At 42.7% G+C, this 23,906-nt stretch overlaps 4 protein-coding genes across 5 annotated transcripts in view; 2 read left to right on the forward strand and 2 right to left on the reverse strand.

Annotated features, from left to right (window-relative positions):
- Nucleotides 1–11,539, forward strand: part of igsf21a (immunoglobin superfamily, member 21a) — a 194,803-nt gene extending 183,264 nt beyond the window's left edge. For both annotated transcript variants that reach the window (XM_085407246.1, XM_085407247.1), the window contains 2 exons: nucleotides 447–485; nucleotides 10,139–11,539. In XM_085407246.1, coding sequence (XP_085263372.1) covers nucleotides 447–485; nucleotides 10,139–10,215 — 116 coding nt within the window. In that variant the 3' untranslated portion in view covers nucleotides 10,216–11,539. The remainder of the gene's footprint in view (nucleotides 1–446; nucleotides 486–10,138) is intronic.
- A 2,218-nt stretch (nucleotides 11,540–13,757) lies between these two features.
- On the forward strand, nucleotides 13,758–16,945 carry klhdc7a (kelch domain containing 7A). The gene has a single exon (XM_085408011.1). It carries the CDS (start codon nucleotides 13,758–13,760, stop codon nucleotides 16,005–16,007), a length of 2,250 nt encoding a protein of 749 aa, XP_085264137.1. The 3' UTR covers nucleotides 16,008–16,945.
- Nucleotides 16,946–17,904: 959 nt separating this feature from the next.
- Nucleotides 17,905–19,736, reverse strand: cfap107 (cilia and flagella associated protein 107). Its single transcript, XM_085408012.1, has 4 exons — nucleotides 19,604–19,736; nucleotides 18,980–19,090; nucleotides 18,437–18,611; nucleotides 17,905–18,179 (listed from the first exon to the last, which is right to left on the reverse strand). The coding sequence occupies exons 1-4, from the start codon at nucleotides 19,712–19,714 to the stop codon at nucleotides 17,905–17,907; spliced, it is 672 nt and encodes a 223-aa protein (XP_085264138.1). The 5' UTR covers nucleotides 19,715–19,736.
- A 277-nt stretch (nucleotides 19,737–20,013) lies between these two features.
- aadacl4 (arylacetamide deacetylase-like 4) lies at nucleotides 20,014–23,888 on the reverse strand. Its single transcript, XM_085407248.1, has 5 exons — nucleotides 22,996–23,888; nucleotides 22,101–22,225; nucleotides 21,485–21,710; nucleotides 21,087–21,150; nucleotides 20,014–20,982 (listed from the first exon to the last, which is right to left on the reverse strand). The coding sequence occupies exons 1-5, from the start codon at nucleotides 23,066–23,068 to the stop codon at nucleotides 20,199–20,201; spliced, it is 1,272 nt and encodes a 423-aa protein (XP_085263374.1). The 5' UTR covers nucleotides 23,069–23,888; the 3' UTR covers nucleotides 20,014–20,198.
- Nucleotides 23,889–23,906: the final 18 nt, after the last annotated feature.

Consider the following 23,906-nt stretch of genomic DNA (forward strand, 5'->3'; position numbering starts at 1 on the left):
GAAAACCCACTGCTCCCTTTTTTGCATTTACTTCATCCCTATGAGGTCTTTGAAACTACATGGTCAGAGAGGATTGTGCAGGGTAGACACCAGTGCTGCTTATTAAAGGTGCAGTAGGTTTCTCCAAACGTCTTTCTAAGACTGCCTTGCCACAGCTTTAGTTCACGGATCGCAGTGCTGCTAAAAATTTGTCTAGGTTGTTGTTTTGCAGTGCTGTGTGTTCCCAGGTCCATTTGCAGCCCCAGCCTTTCCGACTGGGGACCTGCCATTTAGCATGTGCTACAGGAACTTCATAGTTCAGTGTCACTAAAAGCTACAGCTTTTGTCAGATATTGCTGCTGAAGTTTTCCTTCTTTGTTTGCATATAATTCAGTTCTATACGTAAACTGTGTCTACATTAATGGTTGATTGTTTCCCTGATCTTTCTTTTTTTGTCCTTTCAACAGAAAATCCAAGCATGATGAAAAACACACAGAATCTAAACAGTAAGTATTTCAACCACAGAACTGACAAGCATTCAGTGTATGTGTTTTTCATAATAATGCATCTCATAATTCTGGCTGTATTGTTTGATCATCACATTTTCAGACATGCTGTATGTAATATGAGAACCAACTGTGACACTGCAGTCGGTTCAGTGAGAAAATGTGTGCAGAAACGTAGCACTGATCAAAGTACCAAATTCTTTAGCTGACTGCGGTTTCGACATTCAGCGTATTGACAGATGGATGTTTTTTGATTCTGCCCTGAATACTTTGCCCCAGATACACTGCATGAGAGTGATTCATTCAGGATTAATCTTTGCTGATGTTCAGTACCAGCAAGCAACAAACCCTTCCACTGACTAACCGTGCCTGTCACTTATGGTTAAGTGTGAGATTATCGGTGTTTCATATATGCATTGGTGCCTCATTTGCGGCTTCTGAGATTATCATATGTAAAGATGAGGGATTGTCAGGAGAAGCCGCAGGGCTGTGACAACAACCTTTCCATCTTTCCTGTTTTCTTGCCCCTCCCTCTCTCTTTTAGCTCTAATTTTTTTCTGTTTGTCTTTCAGTTCTATCTCCCTGGCTTTTGTACTCACTTTCTATCTCCCAGTGCCAGTTTCTCTTAGTGCTTCATCCATTTTTGGTAGCTCTTTTCCTTTTGTCACCACCTTATTTCCCTCTCTCTGCTTTTTCTATTTTCCCTCCTCCATCATATTTATTTTTCCTGTTTTTTTCTCTTGAGCCTAGCTCACAATCTCTGTTTTTGATGCAGATTTTCCATCACGTCGGCCTCATGTGGAGTGCAGATTATGCTGTAGTATAAGAAAACATTCAGAGCTGGTTAAAAGCCAGACTCTGGATTCTTGACTGGTGGGTTTCTGAATCATGACTCACCAAGACTCAAATAAGAACATAATCATATAGAGACAGAAATCAGGGTTTAGATACAGAAATAGGGATAACTCAGTTAAACATATGGAGACTCTTTCTAGTGTAATTTCCCCCCATGCTCCGAAAAGTGATGAAGTACAGCATGACACTATTTGTGGATTAGTTCACACAGGAGTGTATTTATTAGCTGTTGTAAATTGTAACTTCTCTTACTTTTAGATGCAAAAGGAATAAAGAACCTATGTTATGCCTTGCATGTATGTATATATATATATATATATATATATATATATATATATAAAACACCCAGCACGCCCCTGCGGGCGGTTTATCCTTCAAGCTCGGGTCCTCTACCAGAGGCCTGGGAGCTTGAGGGTCCTGCGCAGTATCTTAGCTGTTCCCAGGACTGCGCTCTTCTGGACAGAGATCTCCGATGTTATTCCCGGGATCTGCTGGAGCCACTCGCCTAGCTTGGGAGTCACCGCACCTAGTGCTCCGATTACCACGGGGACCACCATTACCTTCACCCTCCACATCCTCTCGAGCTCTTCTCTGAGCCCTTGGTATTTCTCCAGCTTCTCGTGTTCCTTCTTCCTGATATTGCTGTCATTCGGAACCGCTACATCGATCACTACGGCCATCTTCTTCTGTTTGTCTACCACCACTATGTCCGGTTGGTTAGCCACCACCATTTTGTCCGTCTGTATCTGGAAGTCCCACAGGATCTTAGCTCGGTCATTCTCCACCACCCTTGGGGGCATCTCCCATTTTGACCTCGGGACTTCCAGGTTATACTCGGCACAGATGTTCCTGTACACTATGCCGGCCACTTGGTTATGGCGTTCCATGTATGCCTTGCCTGCTAGCATCTTGCACCCTGCTGTTATGTGCTGGATTGTCTCTGGGGCATCTTTACACAGCCTGCACCTGGGGTCTTGCCTTGTGTGATAGACCCCAGCCTCTATGGATCTTGTGCTCAGAGCTTGTTCTTGTGCTGCCATGATTAGTGCCTCTGTGCTGTCTTTCAGTCCAGCTTTGTCCAGCCACTGGTAGGATTTCTGGATATCAGCCACCTCCTCTATCTGCCGGTGGTACATACCGTGCAGGGGCCTGTCCTTCCATGATGGTTCCTCGTCTCCCTCCTCTTTCTTGGGTTTCTGCTGCCTGAGGTATTCACTGAGCACTCGGTCAGTTGGGGCCATCTTCCTAATGTATTCTTGGATGTTCGTTGTCTCATCCTGGACTGTGGTGCTGACACTCACCAGTCCCCGGCCCCCTTCCTTCCGCTTAGCGTACAGCCTCAGGGTGCTGGATTTGGGGTGAAACCCTCCATGCATGGTAAGGAGCTTTCTTGTCTTTATGTCAGTGGCTTCTATCTCCTCCTTTGGCCAGCCTATTACCCCAGCAGGGTACCTGATCACGGGCAGGGCGTACGTGTTGATGGCCCAGATCTTGTTCTTACCATTCAGCTGACTCCTCAGGACTTGCCTGACCCTCTGCAGGTACTTGGTGGTTGCAGCTTTTCTAGCGGCCTCTTCATGGTTCCCATTCGCCTGTGGGATCCCCAAGTACTTGTAACTGTCCTCTATGTCTGCAATGTTGCCTTCTGGTAGTTCAATCCCCTCAGTTCTGACTACCTTCCCTCTCTTTGTTACCATCCGACTACACTTCTCCTATATATATATATATATATATATATATATATATATATAATTATTTTTTGCAAGGATTTGATTTTGCTTAACTGGAAAACACATCTGAATGATATATTTGCCTGAAGTATAATCCTCAGTGCATGTGTGCACTGCCTATGTTTGTCCCAATAAACAGTGGGAACAGCTTCCCAAGCAGATGGCATGCAGAGCTGTCTTTAAGCTTAAAGTCAGGCAAAATTTGAACAGCCTTGTAGTCCAGCAGCACTTTACTATTTTTTTCCTGTTTCCTATAAACCTTTCTCCCACTATCCATTTTTTTTACTCTTCATTTTGCCATTTGTCCCCCCCCCCCTCCCCCCCGCCACCCCCGTCTTCCTCTCCTGTTCCCTTCCTATCTTAAGGATGCAAATCTAGGAATGCAAATGCTATGGTAAGCACAGGAGCAGGTGTGTCACAGCAAGGACAGAATCAGGTCAGCATGGACGCGCAGACATGCCTTGCATGCAAGTCAAATTGGTACAACATAGCCCCAAGAGGTCACTACACACGTGCCGCAGCTTAATGCCTGAATGCTGGACTCCTCATCTGGTGCAAGTATCAGAATCAGAATCAGAATCAGAATACTTTATTGATCCCTGGGGGAAATTATTTTTTGTTACAGTGCTCCATTTTAAACCAACATTAAGACAAGACAGACAATACGCTAACTAAGAATAGTACAATATATACATATATATACATACATACATACATACATAAGTCACTTATAAATAAATATTTGGAAAAGAAACATGTGTAGTTGTAGCAGCAACAGTGTGTTAAGTGGATGCGTTGTACAGGGAGATGGCCACAGGCAGGAATGATTTCCTGTGTCGTTCAGTGGTGCTTTTCGGTAATCTCAGTCTCTCACTGAACGAGCTCCTGTGACTGACCAACATGTCATGGAGTGGGTGGGAGGTGTTATCCAACATTGTCTTTATCTTGGACAGCATCCGCCTCTCCGACACCACCTTGAGGGAGTCCAGCTCCATCCCCACAACATTGCTGGCCTTACGGATCAGTTTATTAAGTCTGTTGGCATCTGCGACCCTCAGCCTGCTCCCCCAGCATGCAACAGCATAGAGGATCGCACTGGCCACCACAGACTCATAGAAAATCCTCAGCATTTTCTGGCAGATGTTGAAGGACCTCAGTCGCCTCAAAAAATAGAGACGACTCTGGCCCTTCCTGTAAAGTGCTGTGGTGTTTTTAGCCCAGTCCAGTTTATTGTCAATGTGTACTCCAAGGTATTTATAGTCCTCCACAATGTCAACACTGACCCCCTGAATTGAAACAGGGGTCAAGTGTTTCCTGGTCTTCCTGAAGTCCACGATCAGTTCCTTGGTCTTTGCCACGTTGAGCTGCAGATGATTCTGCTCACACCACGTGACAAAGGAGTCGACCACAGCCCGGTACTCTGTCTCATCATCCCTGCTGATGCATCCAACCACCGCAGAGTCATCAGAAAACTTCTGAAGATGGCAGGTCTCTGTGCAGTGGCTGAAGTCTGTGGTGTAGAGGGTGAAGAGGAAGGGGGAGAGGACAGTCCCCTGTGGTGCCCCTGTGTTGCTAATCACCTTGTCAGACACACACTGTGGGAGACGTACATATTGTGGTCTTCCTGTCAGGTAATCAACAATCCAGGACACCAGAGAAGCATCCACCTGCATCGCTGCTAACTTATCACCCAGGAGGGTCGGCCTGATGGTGTTGAAAGCACTGGAAAAGTCAAAAAACATGACCCTCACAGTGCTCGCCGGCTGGTCCAGATGGGTGTAGACACAATTGAGCAGGTAGATGATGGCGTCCTCTGTTCCGAGACGAGGCTGATAAGCGAACTGAAGGGGATCCAGATGTGGTCTTACTATGGGTCGCAGCTGGTCCAGGATGAGCCTTTCCAGGGTCTTCATGATGTGGGAGGTCAGTGCCACGGGCCTGTAATCCTGGGGGCCACTGGGACGAGGCGTCTTTGGTACAGGGACGAGGCATGATGTCTTCCACATCACCGGGACCCTCTGCAGACTCAGACTCAGCATAAACAGTTTATGAAAGACTCCACACAGCTGGGGGGCACAGGCCTTGAGGACAAGGGGACTCACTCCGTCTGGTCCAGCAGACTTGCCTGAGTGAAGTCTCCTCATTTGCATCTCAACCTGGTATTGAGTGAAGGTGATGGGTGAGGGAGGGGTGTCAGGAATCTCACAGGAGGCAACATGTGAAGAGAGAGGCTGGCACAGTGGTGTGGCTCTGGATTCCAGGCTGACTGCAGGTGAGGTTGTGGGGGTGGGAGCAGACACTGTGGTGTCGAATCTATTGAAAAACAGATTCAACTCGTCGGCTCTATTCTCACCTCCCTCAGCTCCCCTGCTGTTGGTTGGCCTGAATCCAGTGATGGTCTTCATGCCCCTCCACACCTCTCTCATGCTGTTCTGCTGGAGTTTCCACTCCAGCTTCCTCCTGTAATTGTCCTTAGCCTCTCTGATCTTGTCCTTTAGTAACACCTGGACCTTCCTCACCTCCTCTTTGTTGCCCCCTCTGAAAGCCCTCTTCTTGTTGTTGAGGAGGGCTTTGATGTCCTTAGTCACCCACGGCTTGTTATTTGGGTAACAATGAACAGTCTGAGCTGGAACAATGGAGTCGGTGCAGAATGTTATGTAGTCTGTGATACACTCAGTAAGCCCATTGATGTCCTCGGCGTGAGGCTCACAGAGTGTTTCCCAGTCGGTCACCTCGAAACAGCCCTGTAGTTCCGCTATTGCCTCCTCTGACCACCTCCTAACAGTCCTGGTGGTCACAGGTTCCCTCCTCACAATTGGCACATAGCGGGGGGTGAGGTGAATCAGGTTATGATCTGACCTACCAAGTGGGGGGAGGGAGGAGGAGCTGTATGCATCCTTGACGTTAGCATACAGTAAGTCTAAAGTTTTCTCTCCCCTGGTGGGACAGTCCACATATTGTTTGAATGTTGGTAGTGTATTGTCCAGTGATACATGGTTGAAGTCACCCGAGATCACAATAAAGGCACTCGGGTGCTGAGTCTGTAGCCGAGCTATGGCAGAGTGGATAGTGTCACATGCAGCTGTGGGGTTAGCAGAGGGGGGAACATAAACAGCCACCAAGATGACGTGAGAGAATTCCCTGGGTAAATAATACGGCCTGAGTCCAACAGCACACAGTTCAATGTCCGGGCAACAAATCCTTTCTTTGATTGTTATGTTGGCAGGGTTACACCACCGGTTGTTAACTAAAACAGCAAGCCCACCTCCTTTACGCTTACCGCTAGCGATGCTGTCCCTGTCCGCCCGAACAGTGTGGAAGCCTTCCACGGAAGCATTCTCATCGGGAATGACCTGGTGCAGCCATGATTCGGTGAAACACATCAGGCTACACTCTCGGTATTCCCTCTGACTCCGTACCAGTGCTGAGAGCTCGTCGATTTTACTTGCCAACGATCGCACATTTCCCATCACGATAGACGGCAGACACGGTTTAAACCTCCTCCTCGCTTCGAGCCTCCGCTGTCTCACCGTCACCTTTTTTCTTCTCTTCTGTCCTTGACCTCTGCATCCCCGATGTGTTTTCCTCCAAATTTCAGCTGGTACTTCTGCGGGCACTTCTGCGGGCCTGGCCAGCGAGCCGGCCGGCATCAGGGCGATCAGCTGATCTCTGGAGTAAACAGTCCGTGAGTGTAGGAGATGTGCCGCGGTCCCGTTCCATGATAAAAGTAACAGTTCCACGGCCACCAGAAGAACAAAAACTCTCTCAATCCACATGATTGAGTAAGAGATAGAAAACGGAGGAAAATACAAGTCAGAAAAAAAAAGAATACGTAAGAAAAAAGAGCTAAACTAAGAGAAAAGCAGGAGCGACTGTAACAGGCTGCACGCTGGTTGGCGCATGCGCACTAATAATAAGTAGGAAGCGCCACATCTGCCAGTCAGTCAAGTCTGTCATAGACAAGAATACTAGTCTCTGAAACAAATTGTCAAGCTACATGATGTTGCAATGAACGGAATTTAATAGATGAGTGAATTTTGAATAAAAATGTGACATGTTTCCTGTCACATAAAACTCTACCAGTCAGTCAAGGGTGGTAGAAGCATCACAAGTTTGGAATTGTCGCCCTATGGTGCAAAATGCATCCGCTTTGCTGAGACACAGCTGTTTAACCATAAGGCAAGATTCAATACAAGTCATAGCTGACGGACTTTGCATTCACCGAGTCAAAAATAGCAATATTGCAAGAGCCGTGTGTAGTAATCACATAATATACATTTTCCAAAAACCTTTATTAGAACACAAGTCAGATCAGAAAGGATTCAGACTGGTGGGCATACAAACGGATGCGTCAAAGCCACTGTCAGAAATGTCGAGCCGATTTGTAAAGCCAGCTAACTTAACTTAAACCTTCTCTGGAGTCAAAGTATTCGTGTGAAAAGAAAGCATTATGATTCCAGCTGACATTTTAGAGCCAGTATATCTGAGGTAAAGTCATCCTTCTTTTTTTTAAAAACATGTTGCCACAGAAATCAGTCCCAGTTGTCTAAAAAAAATCAGGTTGGCAGAAATGCATTGAGGTCTGAGCCAAAAACTGAAGGTAAACAGATGGCTGGGTGACTTGCATCCATGACTGTAGACTGGAATAGAACCTCAGATGATGATCTTATGGTTGGGTGAGCTCATTACCAAATGAGATGAGGTATTTATTGAAAAGATCCAGTTGTTATTGTCTGATGTTATGTGACTTGCATAAATAAAGTGGAATTTAATGTATGTAAAATGTCAGATGGCACTCTAGAGTTCTCCTGAAATTAACCTTCAGAAGTGATTTATCATGGAATCCTGATTAATTTGTGAAACTCTTTTTGATTTAACTCTTACTAATTAACATTTGTCAGTGGGTGGAGTGGGTGGATCCTTCAGAATCGCTTGCTGTGTTATCTAACAGGCCTAACCAGATTAAATTTTGAACCTCAATCTTACCGCACACAGTGTGGTCATCCTCTCATAGTGAGAGTGATTGTAGCCACAGTCTTGGCACTACTGGGACAAATTGCCGGTTATATCAGCAAAGACACACCCACGGTCGTTCACAACTTTCCTCCCTCAGCAGCCACAAGGGAGGTTCAGAAAGCATTAGCTGCACAAAGCAAGTTTCTTTCATGACTTCTCTTCTGTAATGTAGTACAATGCTGTTAAATGAAAAGCGCAAACACTGTAAATAGAAGTATTGTTCACCATATCCAGGCATTTAATTTTTCAAGAATGAGAAATAAAGACCAATGTTTATATTCAGCTTAACTGTTAGCGAGATCAAACAGGGATTTTTGGATTTTATGTCATTGCTGTATCATATACATTAATCTATATTTCTACGAATCTTGAAACATAATGTTGACTTTGCTAATAGTGCTAAATATAAATTGAAATTTCTCTTTAAAGATCCGATAGCAGGCAGCTTTTAATAGGATCCCTCGACTTTAGATCTCCAATAAGTGTTTCTGTGTAGTTTCTCACAGGCTTCCGGTACCTCTCTTTTTTGACTGCTAGTCCATTCTTCCTGTGCTTTTGTTAAATCCCAAACTAGTGATTTTCAAGATGATTCATATCCGGGGACTGAGATGACCACCAGGCATGTGCCTGGGCTAAATCGCCTGGTATTTCACCAAATCCGTAATGTCAGTCACAGTCGATTTTTCCCTTTTCTGCAACAGCTAAAGGCAACCACATCCATGCGTGCTTGTCTTGTTGGTGATGTCTTCTTGTCTGGGCCTTTCATGTCTTTAACTAATACACTTTGGTGAAATAACTGTTACCCTTTAAAACAATAACTCAGGTTGCCAAGTTGATTACACAGCTGGAGCACGTGCTGAGACAAGATTTTGGTACATCTTTATCACAGCTGAAGCAAATTCAGGTGCTGTTATAGCATTTTAGTTCCCAATAGTTTAATTATATCCTGACATGTGGTAAGTTTAATAGTAAGTTATTTAAAAACAACAGTTTTATGAAATAATTGAATCATTCTCATCTACATTTCTATATTTCACTCTGAATTAAACACACAGTTACGAAAATTAATGAATGGATGTATTTCAAAAATGTCATCCACCTACATAAGATGTTAAACATTTTAAACATGTTATTTTGATTACATCTCTCGACTCAAATGTGATTTATAAAAATTTATAAACATCTTTGGAAGGTTTAATAGATAAACCCTTAACAGCTCAGCAGGGCTAAATAATTTTGATTGCAGCTGTACCTCAAGTGATTTCAAGCCCCTGAGTTGAGACATTTAGAGAAGAAATGTTTTTCTGATGAAGCAAAGTCTCAGTCTATAAGCAACAATCAGGTTAAAATAGTTTATGTGTGTGCCATAAACAATTTTATAAGCTACAGCAGCATGGCCACTATTGTTTTCACCTTGTAAGTCTGTCTAACTGTCTGTGTGTCATGGCAAAATGTGGTCCTGGGGATGCCTACTATAGGTGGAACTGTCAAATAAGTGGTTTGAAGTACTTTCAGATGGGTATGTGGACAGCCGTGCAAGATACAGTCCCAAAATTTTACAGGTGTATAGTTGGGATCGGTTGTGAAGATTGGTGTCATGTCACCCGTGAGTACTGGGTAAAGGGCACCTGGAGTAGGCCTTGAGCCGCTTTAAGCTCTGATAACACAGTCTTTTGCATTCTTAATGTATTTGTAAGTCTCATAGGTGTCTTTATCTGGTTTATAAACATAAAAATATTTTCCACAATAGGCCTGGTGGGAGAACTCACTGGCAGCTGTTATGATCCCATCACAATATGGTCTTGTTTATTTAATTGTTTTCAGTTGAGTGAAAACATAGAACAGTTCAATGCCCTTAAAAATCCCTTCTTGATGAAATTCCTATTTTACTGTAAATAACATATTTAGCCACTTCAAGCACGAGTATAATTCAGAAGAATTGCTCAGTGGGATGAACAATTGCTTTGTGTTTTTAAATTTATTATTAATGCACTACAATACATCAAAACGATGAATGAAACGGTCTGATTGTCGTTTTCTTTGGTTTTGTAGATGAAGCCCCCCGCATGGATATGCTCGGATTAACGTGGATGGCACTTGTCCTCACAGTGACAGTGGAACTGACGTGAAACCTCTCATCCAAGACGTTCTCGCTCACACATACTTGCCCTTCTTATGTAACATCAACACATGCACACAGTAACACACACACACACAATCACACAAAACTTAATTCCCACAGTCCCACAAGCCTTCTCCAGTCATCAACAGACCCTGCATACGTCAGTCGATCAGGAAACAGTGCCACCACACGATGGCTCTACACTGTTTTTGTAACAAAAATAATAACCAAGATAATGATATGAAAAGAACAACATGATGAACATGACGGTAACCACCTCCTATATAGCCCCGCCCAGTTACACCTTTTTTTCGTTTCTTGTCCCACGTCTGCCTGTTGACCAATAAAATCAGTTGATTTGAAATGGAAAAGAAAAAAAGCATTTGGATTTTATTTTATTGACTCACAATATTATTGGTACTGAAATTGGTACTGAGATATGAAAAATGGAACTGATTTTAGACTGCGACACCACATCAACCACACCTGCTACATATCCTGGGATGTACCTGACTGAGAGCAAGCTGATAAACCATGGGAGAATAAATACAGATGCTCGAAGTGGAGACGCTTTTTTATTAATATACAAATTTCTTTTTTTCTTTTCTTTTGTTTTCTTTCTGATGGCTCAGAATGTACGAGAGGATTTAAATGCAGAAACTAGAAAAAAAATCTCATTTTGAGTGTATTTTGTGTACATCAGTGTAAATACTGAAAAATAATTAAAAGAGGTTATATGGGTTATGGTGAGGGATGGTTGCTGAAATAATTGGAGTTTACACTCCTCCACCCTTGTTTGTACTTCATTCAACTCTGTTTTCAGAGATAATTCTTGGCTGAAAAGGATGGAAACATTAACAGCCTTTTTGTTTCTCATTTTGGCTTTTTATATCTATATGGCAGGTCTCCAAGGACAGAGTAAAAAGTATCTAACATATGTCTGCTGTTTTGGGGTTGTGGTGCATGTGACGTTTGAAGATTCTTTCTCCTTTTGGTGTGTTGCAAATGACAGCACTGCAACTCATTGTCACTGGCCTGTAATCCAGTTATTTACTTGTGACATACTATCTTAAGTGACCTACATTGTGTACAATACGTAACTCTTACCCAGACATTTACAGTACTAGTAGGATCATTTTAGCCGCCATCCCAGGGAGGAGTTCACCTGAGGCAGCTTGTGTAAACAGGGTTGTTGCATTTGTTTCATTTCACCTCTATTAAAATGGAGAGATGACAAAACTCAAAAGCCTTGACTTTGCTTAAAACAGTGTTTCACAAATTATTTTTATTGTCCTGCCTTTTAATGCTGTGTACAGGCGATATGCAGCATTATTACTCATACCGAAGACACATGCTAATCAAGGTGGTTGAAAGAACTGTTGAAATTATTTAAATAAAATCCCACCATAATGTATAAGAACGTGTGCTGATCGACTCTGTGGAGAAAAAGACGTCTTTTTGATTTTTTCTAATGATATGGACCTCAACGTGGTTTTAGAAGGAGATTCTGACATTGCCATTAACTCTTCTGGCCTTTCAGTGAAAGATAGTTTAATGCAATGTAATCCTGCATTTTTTGGACTTGCAAATTGCAATTTAAGCTATTCTAAGGACCCAACATGTATTAAGGGATTAAGGTTTAAACCAGGTGGGAGGTAAGAGGAGAGATTTTGAAGCTTAGGTGAACCGAAAGGATAGACCTATCTGTTTGGTATATCAGCTCACCTTGCCAAAGTACTATCCATATTGCATACTGCATACGGGAGATGAGAGCTGCAGAGCACAAACATTATTAACAAACAGTCATATGTGCTTTGAATGACATTTTATCTGGCAAGGGAAGCAAAGGGCACAAATCCTTGTCCACCCACTGTATAGTATTCTAACTCGGCTATCATTGTAATTTTTATTCAAGAGGCACTTCTGTGCTTTTTGCTTTCACTCACTCATTTTACATTCAAGTGAGAAAAAAGGGTCCATTTCTGAATACAATACAATGTGCCAATTGGCTTTATATGATTTAATCATCATGCCAGAAGAAGTCTGTCCTAAATAGTTTGTGGATAAGGCTGTGTTACTGTTGTCCACATCTTACCAGTAGCTATGAGTACTAAATTCATAACCATATTATCGTGGACCAGAAATATGCAATAGATAAGAAAAAAGAGCCTTTAAATGCACTGCTTTGTCACATTTTCTTTAATCCAAAAGAAAAACATTGTGCATAAGCAAGAATCTATTAAAAAAAAGGTTTTAGTTTCACTTACTATGCTTTCTTTATTTTCAGTCACATGTTGTCGTTCTATAAGAAAGAAGTGAAAGCACATGACTACAATGCACATGATAATCGTCTTCTGAATGCTCCACCTGAAGCTAGAAGCAGTGGTGAGGATAAGAGGTTGCACAGAGCATTTGTGAATTATTCAGGAGGCAAATGTGCTTGCAGAGTCCAGTTTCCTTTTTGTTGTCTGCAGGCTGTCCTATCAGATGACCAAACATTGCCAGTGTGGGCTCGGAAATCTGACACACCCTCTGTGATGCATCTTTACAATGCTTCTAAACACGCTGTTAAGATGAATACTATTTTGTTGTTGACCACAGCCTCGCTGCTGTGTTATCAACAATACAAATGGCAGCTTGGCAGCAGCAACTGAGCAACAACTCTCCCATGAGGCAGAAATACATGTTTGAATCTAGTATAGTGTAGAGAAATAAATGACACTCCCAAGGTTATGTGTACAAAGACTTCCCATTTTATTTGCATTACACATGCTTTTATTGTTCAGATGGTGCTCTGTACACTTTATTGTGTTTATAATAGCATGTGACTGCCATTTAAGTCTCTGATACTAATCTTCAGATCATCTTAACAGAGACTAACTTAAGCATCTGCGCTGGCAGGGAAAGGACCTTTAATATGGAGCATGGCTGTGCAAACAGATGTATCCTGGTTAATAAGTATTTGATAAATGTCAGGTATCATTACTCCCCGCCCTTTATTCAAACCATGATTTCCTTCTGGAGAGCTAGAAGTATGTTTAAGCAAGTGAAGAAGAGTTATCTCTCATAATATTTTGGGGAATTGTTTTAGAAATGTACATAATACATTCTATGCATGAAAACAGCAAGATGCTGAAACTGAAACGTAACCCTGCAAAGTAAGGCTTTGTATTGCGGTAACTTTAACTCTTCCATTACACAACATAACATTTGAATAGTTGTGGGAAAAGGCTTTGTTGAGTCAACAAATTGCATAACCAAATATTGATCTATGGCGTATTTACATATTCCGTGTATGGATACTGAAGCTGCATGTGACTTGCCACAGGTGGTGCATGAAAGGGCCCCGCCTCTGCAGAGCCAGTGATGCAAATTGTGCCTCAAGAGCTATCATTTTACACTTGATCCTTTGGGCACGGAGGCACAGTCATCAGATCACAGCAGCTCTCTTACAATGACAACCAGACAGTTACTATCAGCTGAGATGCACTGACAATAACGCTCAATAGGATCAGCCAACCAACTATTGCCACCAACATTGCTACAGCTATGCCCATTGCGGAGCTTTTGGGAGTCCAGTTCGACATGCAGCTGCTGTGGAAACTTAGTGTCTCTGCGGCTGCAGTGCTGCTGGTTTCTTGGGGCTACAGGTTCTACAGCTCCAGGCATCGAAGAAGAATCCAGCTCTATGTCAAAGACAAAGAGCCAGGAAATGCAACCTGCCAAAACTGCGAGACAACACTTCAACATCAAAGCTCAACAAAACATGAGACAGATGATGCGGGCCAGCAATCCAGATCGTTGCTAGCAGATTCAGATGACCTGACACATCAGGTTAAAACAAGTGAGGATGTGTTTGCAACAAACGATGACCACGATACCAGCATGGATGAAGAGATAATCACTTATGAGAAGCAGGGACAGGTTGCCACCAGTAATGTTATGTTTGGATCTGCTCTGAAACTCCCTGATCCAACAGAGAGTGGGATGGTCAGTACAACGGGGCGGCGCTCCCCTTGCATTTTGCAGAAGCTGGAGAGAAGTGTGGGTGTGGGCCGAGAGTTAAGACAGGACCTGGAGAGCAAAGGGTCCTACTCCAGCTTCCTCTCCAAGGCAGAGGTCAAAGTGGAAGATGCAAACATAGTGCTAGAAGGGACAGGAGACCAGGTTGTGCGTGGAAAGATATATGATTACTATGTTGAGTCATCTTCTCATTCTATTACAGATATTAATACGGTACTTTCTCAGTATGAGAGGGACTTTGAATCAAAGCCAGGGGAGTTTGGAAGCCATGGCAGCAGTTTCAGAGAGTCTCCATCGTCTTTAAACCCCATCACTATTCGTGATCTGGTTTCACCACAAAGCACTGTTAAAGATGCTTCCTCGCCAGGGTGCCTCAAGCTGAGAAAACCCCCAAGGCCTGTACTCTTACGCAAAGAGAGCTATCTGTCTGCAGCACAGGAGTCTGAGCTTTCGATCCCCTTTCTAACTTCAAGAGCCTCAACTCCAGTGACCCACTCTCGGGCTATAGCTGGCGATGAATCTCTCTCTGTTCACCCAATTATCAGTCCTGCTACTGACAGCAAAATCCTTAATGTGAAGGAGGGGATAGATAGAGAGACTGCAGAAGGGGCTCCATTTTTAGACTTTCAAGCAAAAATTCTTGATGACACAGATTTAGAAGTCTTAAAGAGTAAGCTTGATCTGGGTAATTGTTTGGAGACACTGTGCCTTGCTAAGAAACATGGCCAGACATCTTTGCAGAAAGCAGCCCTGGGGGTCATGTCTGATAACTACCTCCATGTGCTCAGGGATCCCAGCCTTTATGGGCGGCTAATGGCTGGTGAGCGGGAACAAATCCAGAGGCAAAGAATGAGGGGGAAGAGGTTTGTCATGGTTGCAGACATGGATCCTCAAGATTGGGTCAGCAACACTGAAGGGCGCAGAGCAACATCAGAGCAGAGGAGGACATCAAGCGCAGTGTACTATTATGATGACTACAAAGACACTTGGCATACACTCTGCCTAATCCCACAGGAGGTCATCTCTAAAGCCTGTGCTATGTGCACAATGGATAACTACTTATTCGTGGCAGTGGGCTGCCAAGGCACTGACAGAGAAATGACACCCTCAAAGCGAGTGTTCTGCTACAATCCTTTGACATCCATTTGGAAAGAGATCAGTCCTATGAATGAAGCCAGGCCCCGCTGCAAACTGGCAGCACTGGAGGGCTACATATATGCAATTGGAGGAGAGTGCCTCTCCACAGTGGAGTGCTACGACCCACGATTGGACAGATGGACATTTGTGGCTCCTCTGCCTAATGATACATTCGCTGTGGCACACCATGTGACAGTGTGCGATGGAGAGCTTTTTGTTTCTGGAGGAACTCTTAAATACATGCTACTACGCTACAACCCCAAAACTGACACCTGGAGGCCAAGTCTCATAGTAGGCAGCAAATACAAGACTGTAGATATTGTGGCTGTGGGAAGATTTTTGTATCGGTTTGATGTCAACCCAGTCCTGGGTGTCAGTGTGTACCGCTACCATACGGTGGCCCGACTGTGGTATGAGTGCAGCTCCAAACGGATTCTGCATTGCCCTGCGTTTCAGTGTGTCGCGATGAATGACACAATATATTGTGTCAGTCGCCACTTCACCATGAAGTTCGAGGCTGATGAGATCGCTCCTGCTTTCATAGATGAGGATTTGAGCATACTCTCTGCAGCCAAGGGCACACTTTTCCCCTTTATTCTTTCACTACCTGATAAGAAGCCTCAGCAGACTAGTGTGTAATGAGGATTCAATTTTCCATTGATGGTAAGATTAGATTGTGATTGAGTATCCTTACAAGAGCATGCTTTACATCAAGTTTATTGTTGCCTGGGTGAGTTTTGCTTCGGTCAGGTTTATGTTCAACTCAGCCCAGCCCCAAATTTCATTGCAAAATTGCAACCACTTTTCTATCATTTTTGAAGTGTTATAAAGATTCCCTTTCCACAAAGCAAGAAAGCATCTGTTTCTAAAAGTACTTTATTTTTATTGGATTGCGTATTACAGAAAGAATTGTGTTTTCCTCATGTCTCATTCTTGGCAATAGATGTAAATTATAAGACTCTTAATGGTAGTCAAACTACTGTTTACCTAGATTTACACAGGATGTGCTGCCATTGAAACTGTTTGCTACTTTGATTTGCAACTTCTTCTTGCTATTATGTTAGTTTTATATCATCCCAGATGCTTAATCTCTTTAATCCAAAGATAATTCATAAAAAAGCATCAGAGTAAACGAAATCATTCAGCGCTAACTGAACAAGAATTTAACAATATAATTTTAATCTATTACTGTGTCCCCTTGTGTAGGGCACAAATATATTTTACACAGTGGCCTGAATACAACGTCATTACTTACAGTTGCTCTTTAGATATGACATGATGTAAATGGGTATGCCATGCAATATAAATAGGTAAGCTTCGAAAGCATTTGTCACTGCACTGAAACACTCAGACTTGTAGTTATTTCTGTCATTTCAGTCACCTTCTATGGTGGCAAGAAAGATGTGTATTTGTTTTCAATGTGAATAAGATTAAGAACATCCTCAGCTCATTGTACCAAATGATATCTTCACTTTGTTATCTATTGTTTTATAAACATCAGAGGAATTTAGAAATTTGTCATTCAGTGAATATTAATCCACACTTAGTGACTAATTCTATTAAGATGTCTATTCTGCTGTTTGTGTGACTTGTAAAAAGTAATAGAATAATACAAGCTCAATCTAAATATGTGTGGTTTATTGTACTGTGTTGATTACATTAACAACTGAATATGCATAAGAATGATGCAAATATTAAATCCCTCATTGTTTCTTCATGTACAATTAAGTTCCTCACCATACAGACTGTAAAGGCAAGGACTTAAAAGACAGCGAGAGTGACGTGTTGCTATAGCACCATCGTGTGGCTCAGAGGCTAATACAGCCGTTCTTTGGTAAGACGTGTTGTGTTGAAGATTTCTCATAACCCAAGGGTGTCATGTGACACACGGGCATCAGCAGCACAGTAGAGAGACTAACTAGCTAACAGTGGGTGAAACAGAGCTACACTGGAAGGCAGCAGGCAAGTGGGAAAAAAGGAGGCAGACGCAGATGGTGGACCATCAAACATAAGCATCTTTGATTCTTCCTAATTAAACACTTTGATTCTCTGTAATTAAACACCTAATGGAATGGGAGTTAGACACATCCCTTCAGACATTGCCTTGGATGACTCATTGCTTCTGTTTTACCTAAATACCCAGGTCAGTTCTGGCATCAACAGTATTTTTATTTATTTATTTCTCCCGCAGAGTATCTAGAGTAATACTAACAGCCCATTTCCAGTTTCACATACACTCTGCGCAGAGAAAGAACTTGCATGTAATTATGCTCTGAAAGGGTGGAGATAATTTATAGTCCCATCCCTTTCTCCCTCCCACACATTTAAATGCTAAAGCAACTCACCAGCGTAAATCTACAGTAGTCCTCACAAGGTAATGAGAATTGTCTTTAATTTTTTAAAATCCATTTGATTTCCCCAAATGGTCTGTTGAGTTAGGGTTTTACTTGTTGCCAACTACGGAAAAAGGGAATTCACAAACACAGCTTCTAAATTAACCAGTATTGGAGGCAGTTTCATAGCTACAATACTGAAATTAAGCCTGTTGTGATGGTGGACATAGGCTGAAATAATGATCCGGGACTTGTAGGATCAAGTGCTGTCTCAGATCCAGATCCTTGTTGTTACGATTGGCTTCATAGAGGTGGCTGGAGAGCATGTGTGAAGCCTTGGCAAAGCGGCTCTGGCAGAAGGCACTAAGTGGTTGCCTCTGGTATGCTGACCTGTACTCAGTCAGAGATGGAAGGTGTGACTGCTGTATTTCAAAATGGTGATTTGTGGTCTGCAGCGGGCCAAAGTTGTTTGGAAGTGCTGTAAAAGAAGAGCACATTAACTGCCATGTTACTGCAGCCATTAATTACATCGGTGGCTGATTTGGAACTATAAAAAGGCATCTGGACCCACCCCAGGTTAATTGTTCATGAGCTCAACTGCTGATGTATTTTGTTCATACAAGATTTAATGCACTTATGTTTGCACTGCACTCATACTCCTTGTAATGGCTTAATGTACAAAGTCATTTCCCATGTATAATCTCTGCCTTCTGGCAGTGTTGGCATGGAACTTACCAGAAGTCAGCTGGTCAGACCTCTCGGGCTTTTGTGTCAAGTTGTCTGCATGTCTGTGTTGCAGAGTGGGCAAAGCATTGATGAGGTTACGCCCGTAGCTTTCCGCATACTGTGTGACCAGATAATGTGAGGATGGCGGGTCATGGTGCCCAAAAATCGTCTTAGATGGAAGCCCCTGGATAACAATATAGAGAGATCTTAACGTAGCCTTCACACAGTGGCCTTCTCTGGATTAAGATATAGAGGGCATGACCTGTTCTTTTTCAATAATCTTCAAGAGGCTCACCATGTGACAGCGGCAAATTGCTCCAACTAACCCTATAGTATGTCCCCAGTAGGATTGATGATTTTACACATTTTTCATTGCTGCTGAGTCTGAACAGAAACTTGCTTTCATAAAGAGTTTTATCACAGGCCTTTATCTTGGCCATCAGTATTATGCAGAAGTGTTCACACTCTAGCGGGGAAAAAACCCCTGACTTGCAGGCTTTTGACAGGCATTCAATTGGTGATAATACCATGAATGAGCAGTTAAAGGCTGACCTCAGCTCTCAGCAGGGCAGATCTTCTCTCAGAGATGTCTGGCTTGAAATCCCTGTGGGGTCGGTAGTCTACAGAACTGGTGCTGTAGGCTATCTTTGGCTTGCGAGTGAACTGTGTCGGAGAGAATAAACAGACATCACAAAGTGGACTGAGCAAGGGGGATATACAGGGACTTGAGCAATGATCCCAGCATAAGGATCAGCAGAGCTCACATTTCACAATTGACCTGCTGTACAGTATTCCTTAAGTCATTTCTCCTCACAAATCCTGAACCAGCAGCCTATGGCCAAAACTCACATCAATGCAATTAGTCTCCAGCTCTCGCCCACCAGGAGGCTGTGCTGATGTAGCTGAACTGAGGCCGCCTAATCACTTTGTTATAGATCTGACTACCAACTCAGGTTCTAAAAAAATGTTGGCGGGCTGCCATTAATGTAGTATTATGTTTTAGACACAGCATGAAAAGACATAGAAAGTCTGTGTTCTCAGGCTGAGGTGAAATTGTATGTTTAGATTGGAAAAACATGTTTTTCATACTGTGATATAGAGTTGGAAAGCCTGAATCGAAATGCTGCATTATCACACTGTAGAGTAAAGCATGTCGTAAACAGACAATATGCCTACCTGAAGTCTTTCTTCAGCCCAGTTGCCTAACAACACTTTGTTTGCATACTTCTGCTCTATTCTCCATCCGGTTTGGGCCCATTTATCCTGTGCATTGGCTTTCTGGTTCATACTTTGCCCAGTATCAAACACACCTGGGAAATCTAAAGCCCTGCTGGAGCTAGTTTAACTAGTCAAATGGATAGCATGTAGGTGTATTCACCTGACTACATAATCGCTTCAGCAGTGGAGGGGAAAAAGAGCTCTGTTGCCATGGGTACAGCAAACACTGTGGGTAAAGCAAGCAGAGTGTCCTGGAAGCAAATAGAAGATGTCTTACATCTTTGTTAAAATGAAATACATTTCCTAAAGTTAAGGAATGGCATTTACCTTTTAGTTGCCTGCTCTGTATTGTTAAAAAGGTGCCAGAATATTGTATGCAGACTTGGTTTCCTTGGGCTACTTTTCATTTTTGGAATGGAATGAATTTGGAGGGGGGGGGCTTCTGTGAACAGTATAATGGTAATGACAAACACTGGAGGCACATTTGTTTATTCAAATGTAAGACAAGATGGGAAGTAGAATAAAGTTTATTGCAGGATCTTATTTATTACCCTCACAGTGTTTTTATATAGTGAACAGCACCATCCACAACTTGCACTGCAGAGGGAAATGTGAGCCAGCCCTGGTTAAAAAAGTTAATCATGCCATGAAAGCCATCTAGCACATGCTGCCAGGTGACATCCTTTCCCAGGTCCAGAAGTCGCTTCCTGTAAAGAATCCCATCATCCCTCAGGACATCATATTCACAGGTAAGGATGAAGGTTCGTGGGGTTTTCTGAATGAGAGCATCGTCTGCCAGTAAAGGGGAAACCTCAGGTTCCAAACCCTCTTTAATTGCGTGATACACCTCCCCATCATATTCTGGGCTTGGGTGCTTATAGAAACCACGTGTGAGGCACTCAGGAGGTAAGTTGGAAGGGGATAACCATAGTTCGTAGCGTGGCCTGAGCTCAGTGGGGACATGGTTACCTTCCAGCACTTCTTGGCACAGAGAAACATCTCCATTGAGATATTGCAGGAAGTAGAATGCCATCCGGCCACGAAACAATATGGGCACAGCATGATTTTGCTGGTAGGAAGGCAAGTTGAAATCTGCCATCTGCAGGGCTGGGTAAATGAGGACCTGAGCGCAAGGGAATGGCGGATGTCGGTCCTCACTGCACGCCAGCCTTTGGCACAGTGCTGCTGCCAGGTTAGCCCCAGTGCTGTCCCCTCCAACTGCCACTCTGTGAGAGTCCACCCCGAACTCTGTCTCAGCCACAGACAGGAAGTGACACGTTGCTTTCTCACAATCATCCAGCTGGGCAGGATACCTGTGCTCAGGGGCTAATCGGTATCTAAGAGGGGTGAAAGGAAAAGGAGCAGTATGTTAAGTTGTAGCTACATGGTGGTTAAAATAGATTTACTATTTGTATATGGAGTGGGGAAAAAGTGTAAATACCCAACAGATATCACAGTGGTGTCAGATTCAATGGCAATATGCCGACACACTTCATCAACAGAATCTGTTCAGGATTAGTAGGATAGAGTTATTAAAAGATTTTCGTCGCAGAAAAGAAGCCATAAATAGCCACAAACAGAAGGTGACACATCTTTGTCCTTTCTGCACCTGTGCTGAAAAATATTACACTTGGGTGCAATTTTGTAGTATTTCGGAATTTTGAAACTTTCTTATGCTGCATACCGCTCAAATGAAAATAGTTTTTACTTATAGTTCAAGCTGCTTAAAATTCAGTTCCACTGTCATAAAATTACTGACTGTAAATGTGAGGAAGTCAGGTTTTACTTGTATTTGAGCATTTTTATTTTAGTTAAGCAAATGACTGTAACATCATATACCTATACTTCCCAATATCCATCCGCCTCCATGGAAATACATTAGACCTCTCCTCAAGCCGTCACACACAGAGGTAGGTTCATATACTCGCACTGGCACCTCTGAGAATGTCATGTCCTTCACTCGCAGACCAGCGGGAACTTGTTTCAGGTGAGAGAGAAAACAGGCCACGAACCATCGGGTAAAGCTAACCTGATGACAAATGCCCAGCCGATGTAGGATCCGAGCCTGGCAGGAGAGAAACAAAAGACTTACAACAAATAGGAGACAAAAATATATACAACCCTGATAGATAAAGTCAAAGTGAAGGTTATTTGGTTGAAAAAAAACAACCATTCATGACAACATCAAAGAAGCGGAACACATGACTTTGTCTTTGCACCTTTGTTGGTTATGATTTCTTATCTAAAATTTCTCTGATGTAAGCTTTATCAGGTGTTGGAGGACGAAGGAAGGATATCCACATATGACCTAAAAGAGTACATTTTATTCTCCACAAGAGGCGTTTAACCTAAAGGATAAGTTGAATATTTTAAAAAGTTAACAAAACCAGATATGATTCCATACAGGCAACATACAAAACTAAGCACTAACACTTTTGCAGATACTGATACTCACCACGACTGCAATACCAACAAACAATCCATGAACCATGCGCAGTTTCCCTCTATTTGCAACCCCACAAGGAACGTCTGAATTCATCAGCTCAGCGTACACAAGTCCAATTACCAGAAGAAGGAAGGCTGCAACAAGAGCAGCGAAGCCAATTATTAAAATTGCCGAGCCGATGTCCATGGTGTTGCTGGTCTGCTCTGCTGAAGGTAAGTCATTAGGAGTAAATGTTTTATGTACCTGCTTTCAGCCTCTTTTCACCCCTCCCACAACCGCCTGCAATGCATTCTGACCTTGCTCTCACTTAATGACATTTTTAGCTGCCTGCTGCCCAGGAAAATAATTATATCCTTCAACATATTGTGTAGTCAAACGAATTACATGTTTCCCAAGGAAACCATATTGTTCCTCTATGGATATTGCAAAAAATATTTTATGTTAATAGAGCAGCTTTTTAATTACTTTCATTTCCATAGTTCCCATTAAAATACCTTCCAACACCTACTAACATTTTCACATTTTTCTGTGGTTCTAATGTGTGTGTGTGTGTGTGTGTGTGTGTGTGTGTGTGTGGGTGTGTGTCTGCATGTGTTTTCAGGTTTATTTGAACATATTGACTCCTACATGAGCTCTGTTGCTCATGCCTGTGCGTGGCAATGAGAAGCAAATTTATTGTCTAGCGTCTAAGGGAAGAAAATACTCAAAGATGCATGAAGGCTGACTGAAAAGACCCTTATCTGAACTTTCACTGTTGATCTGTAGATGGCAGTGATAGCATGAGTATAAATAAACAGGATACTCTGAAAAACAGTCTGTTTACACTGTGGCATTCTGTGGGCAGCTTAAACATATTTGCCAGTGACTGCAATGTGTACTATGATGTTTTAGCAAATTCACTGACCTGTATTCGACATCTCTTCAGTGGAATATGCTTTGGCATAAGCTCCAGTGGGCTCTCGACTTTGAATCTGCATTTTGTAAACCTCAGAAATTTGCAAAATAAAGACAGCATCTGGAGTCGTGTTGTCTTGGAGTTTTTAGCAGCCCCCGAGAGCCTCTCTGTCTTCCCTAAGTAACTGAGCCTTGCACAAAGCAACCATTGTGAGGCTAAACCCATCCCAGTTGCTGAAAAAGTCTTGTATTCAGCATTGCCCAGTAAAAATCACAGTGCCAGGGCCAAACATCACAGACTGGAATCTTGTCTGAGGCTCGTGAATTCACAAGATTTGTTTAGGAGGTATTCATGCGGTTTTATTGTTGTCATCCTTCCAAGCTTCTGAGACCGGGCTGACCTATTTCCCAAACTGCATTGTCACATGCAGAAAAAATATAGCGTGCTTCAAAAATACTGTTACCACAACAGACTGGGTTCAAACAACTAGTGGCGCTTTATACCAACAGTTGGAAACCATTACAAATGTACAAACACACTGTCCAATCAAATAACATGTTCACTTTTTTTTAAATAAACCTAGCACATTAAAGTGGAGGAAATACATGACTTTAGATTTTGACACAATCCAGACCTGATTTTTTTTTATTGAGGTTACAAATGTGTTAGGGGCTTTATCAGCTATGTGTTTGTTTGGTGCTCAGCTGATTCTTTGTTTCCTCTCTTTATTTGTTTCATTTAATTAATTTAATAGAACTGGCATTAGGCATTGTTGACGATGGCAGTCATTCATCTGGCGCTATTATATAAGAATATTTTGTACTGACTCGCAACAGTCAGTGAGACCTGTGATTGCAACATCATTGTTCTTCTGTGGCCAGCGTTATGTAACGAGGTGAAGTTCGGATCAGTGAAACTGA

This window comes from Rhamphochromis longiceps, linkage group LG5 (genome assembly GCF_057381845.1).
Source record: "Rhamphochromis longiceps isolate RC_006_pf linkage group LG5, R_longiceps_female_GT1.1, whole genome shotgun sequence".
In the NCBI taxonomy this organism is placed as follows: Eukaryota; Metazoa; Chordata; class Actinopteri; order Cichliformes; family Cichlidae; genus Rhamphochromis; species Rhamphochromis longiceps.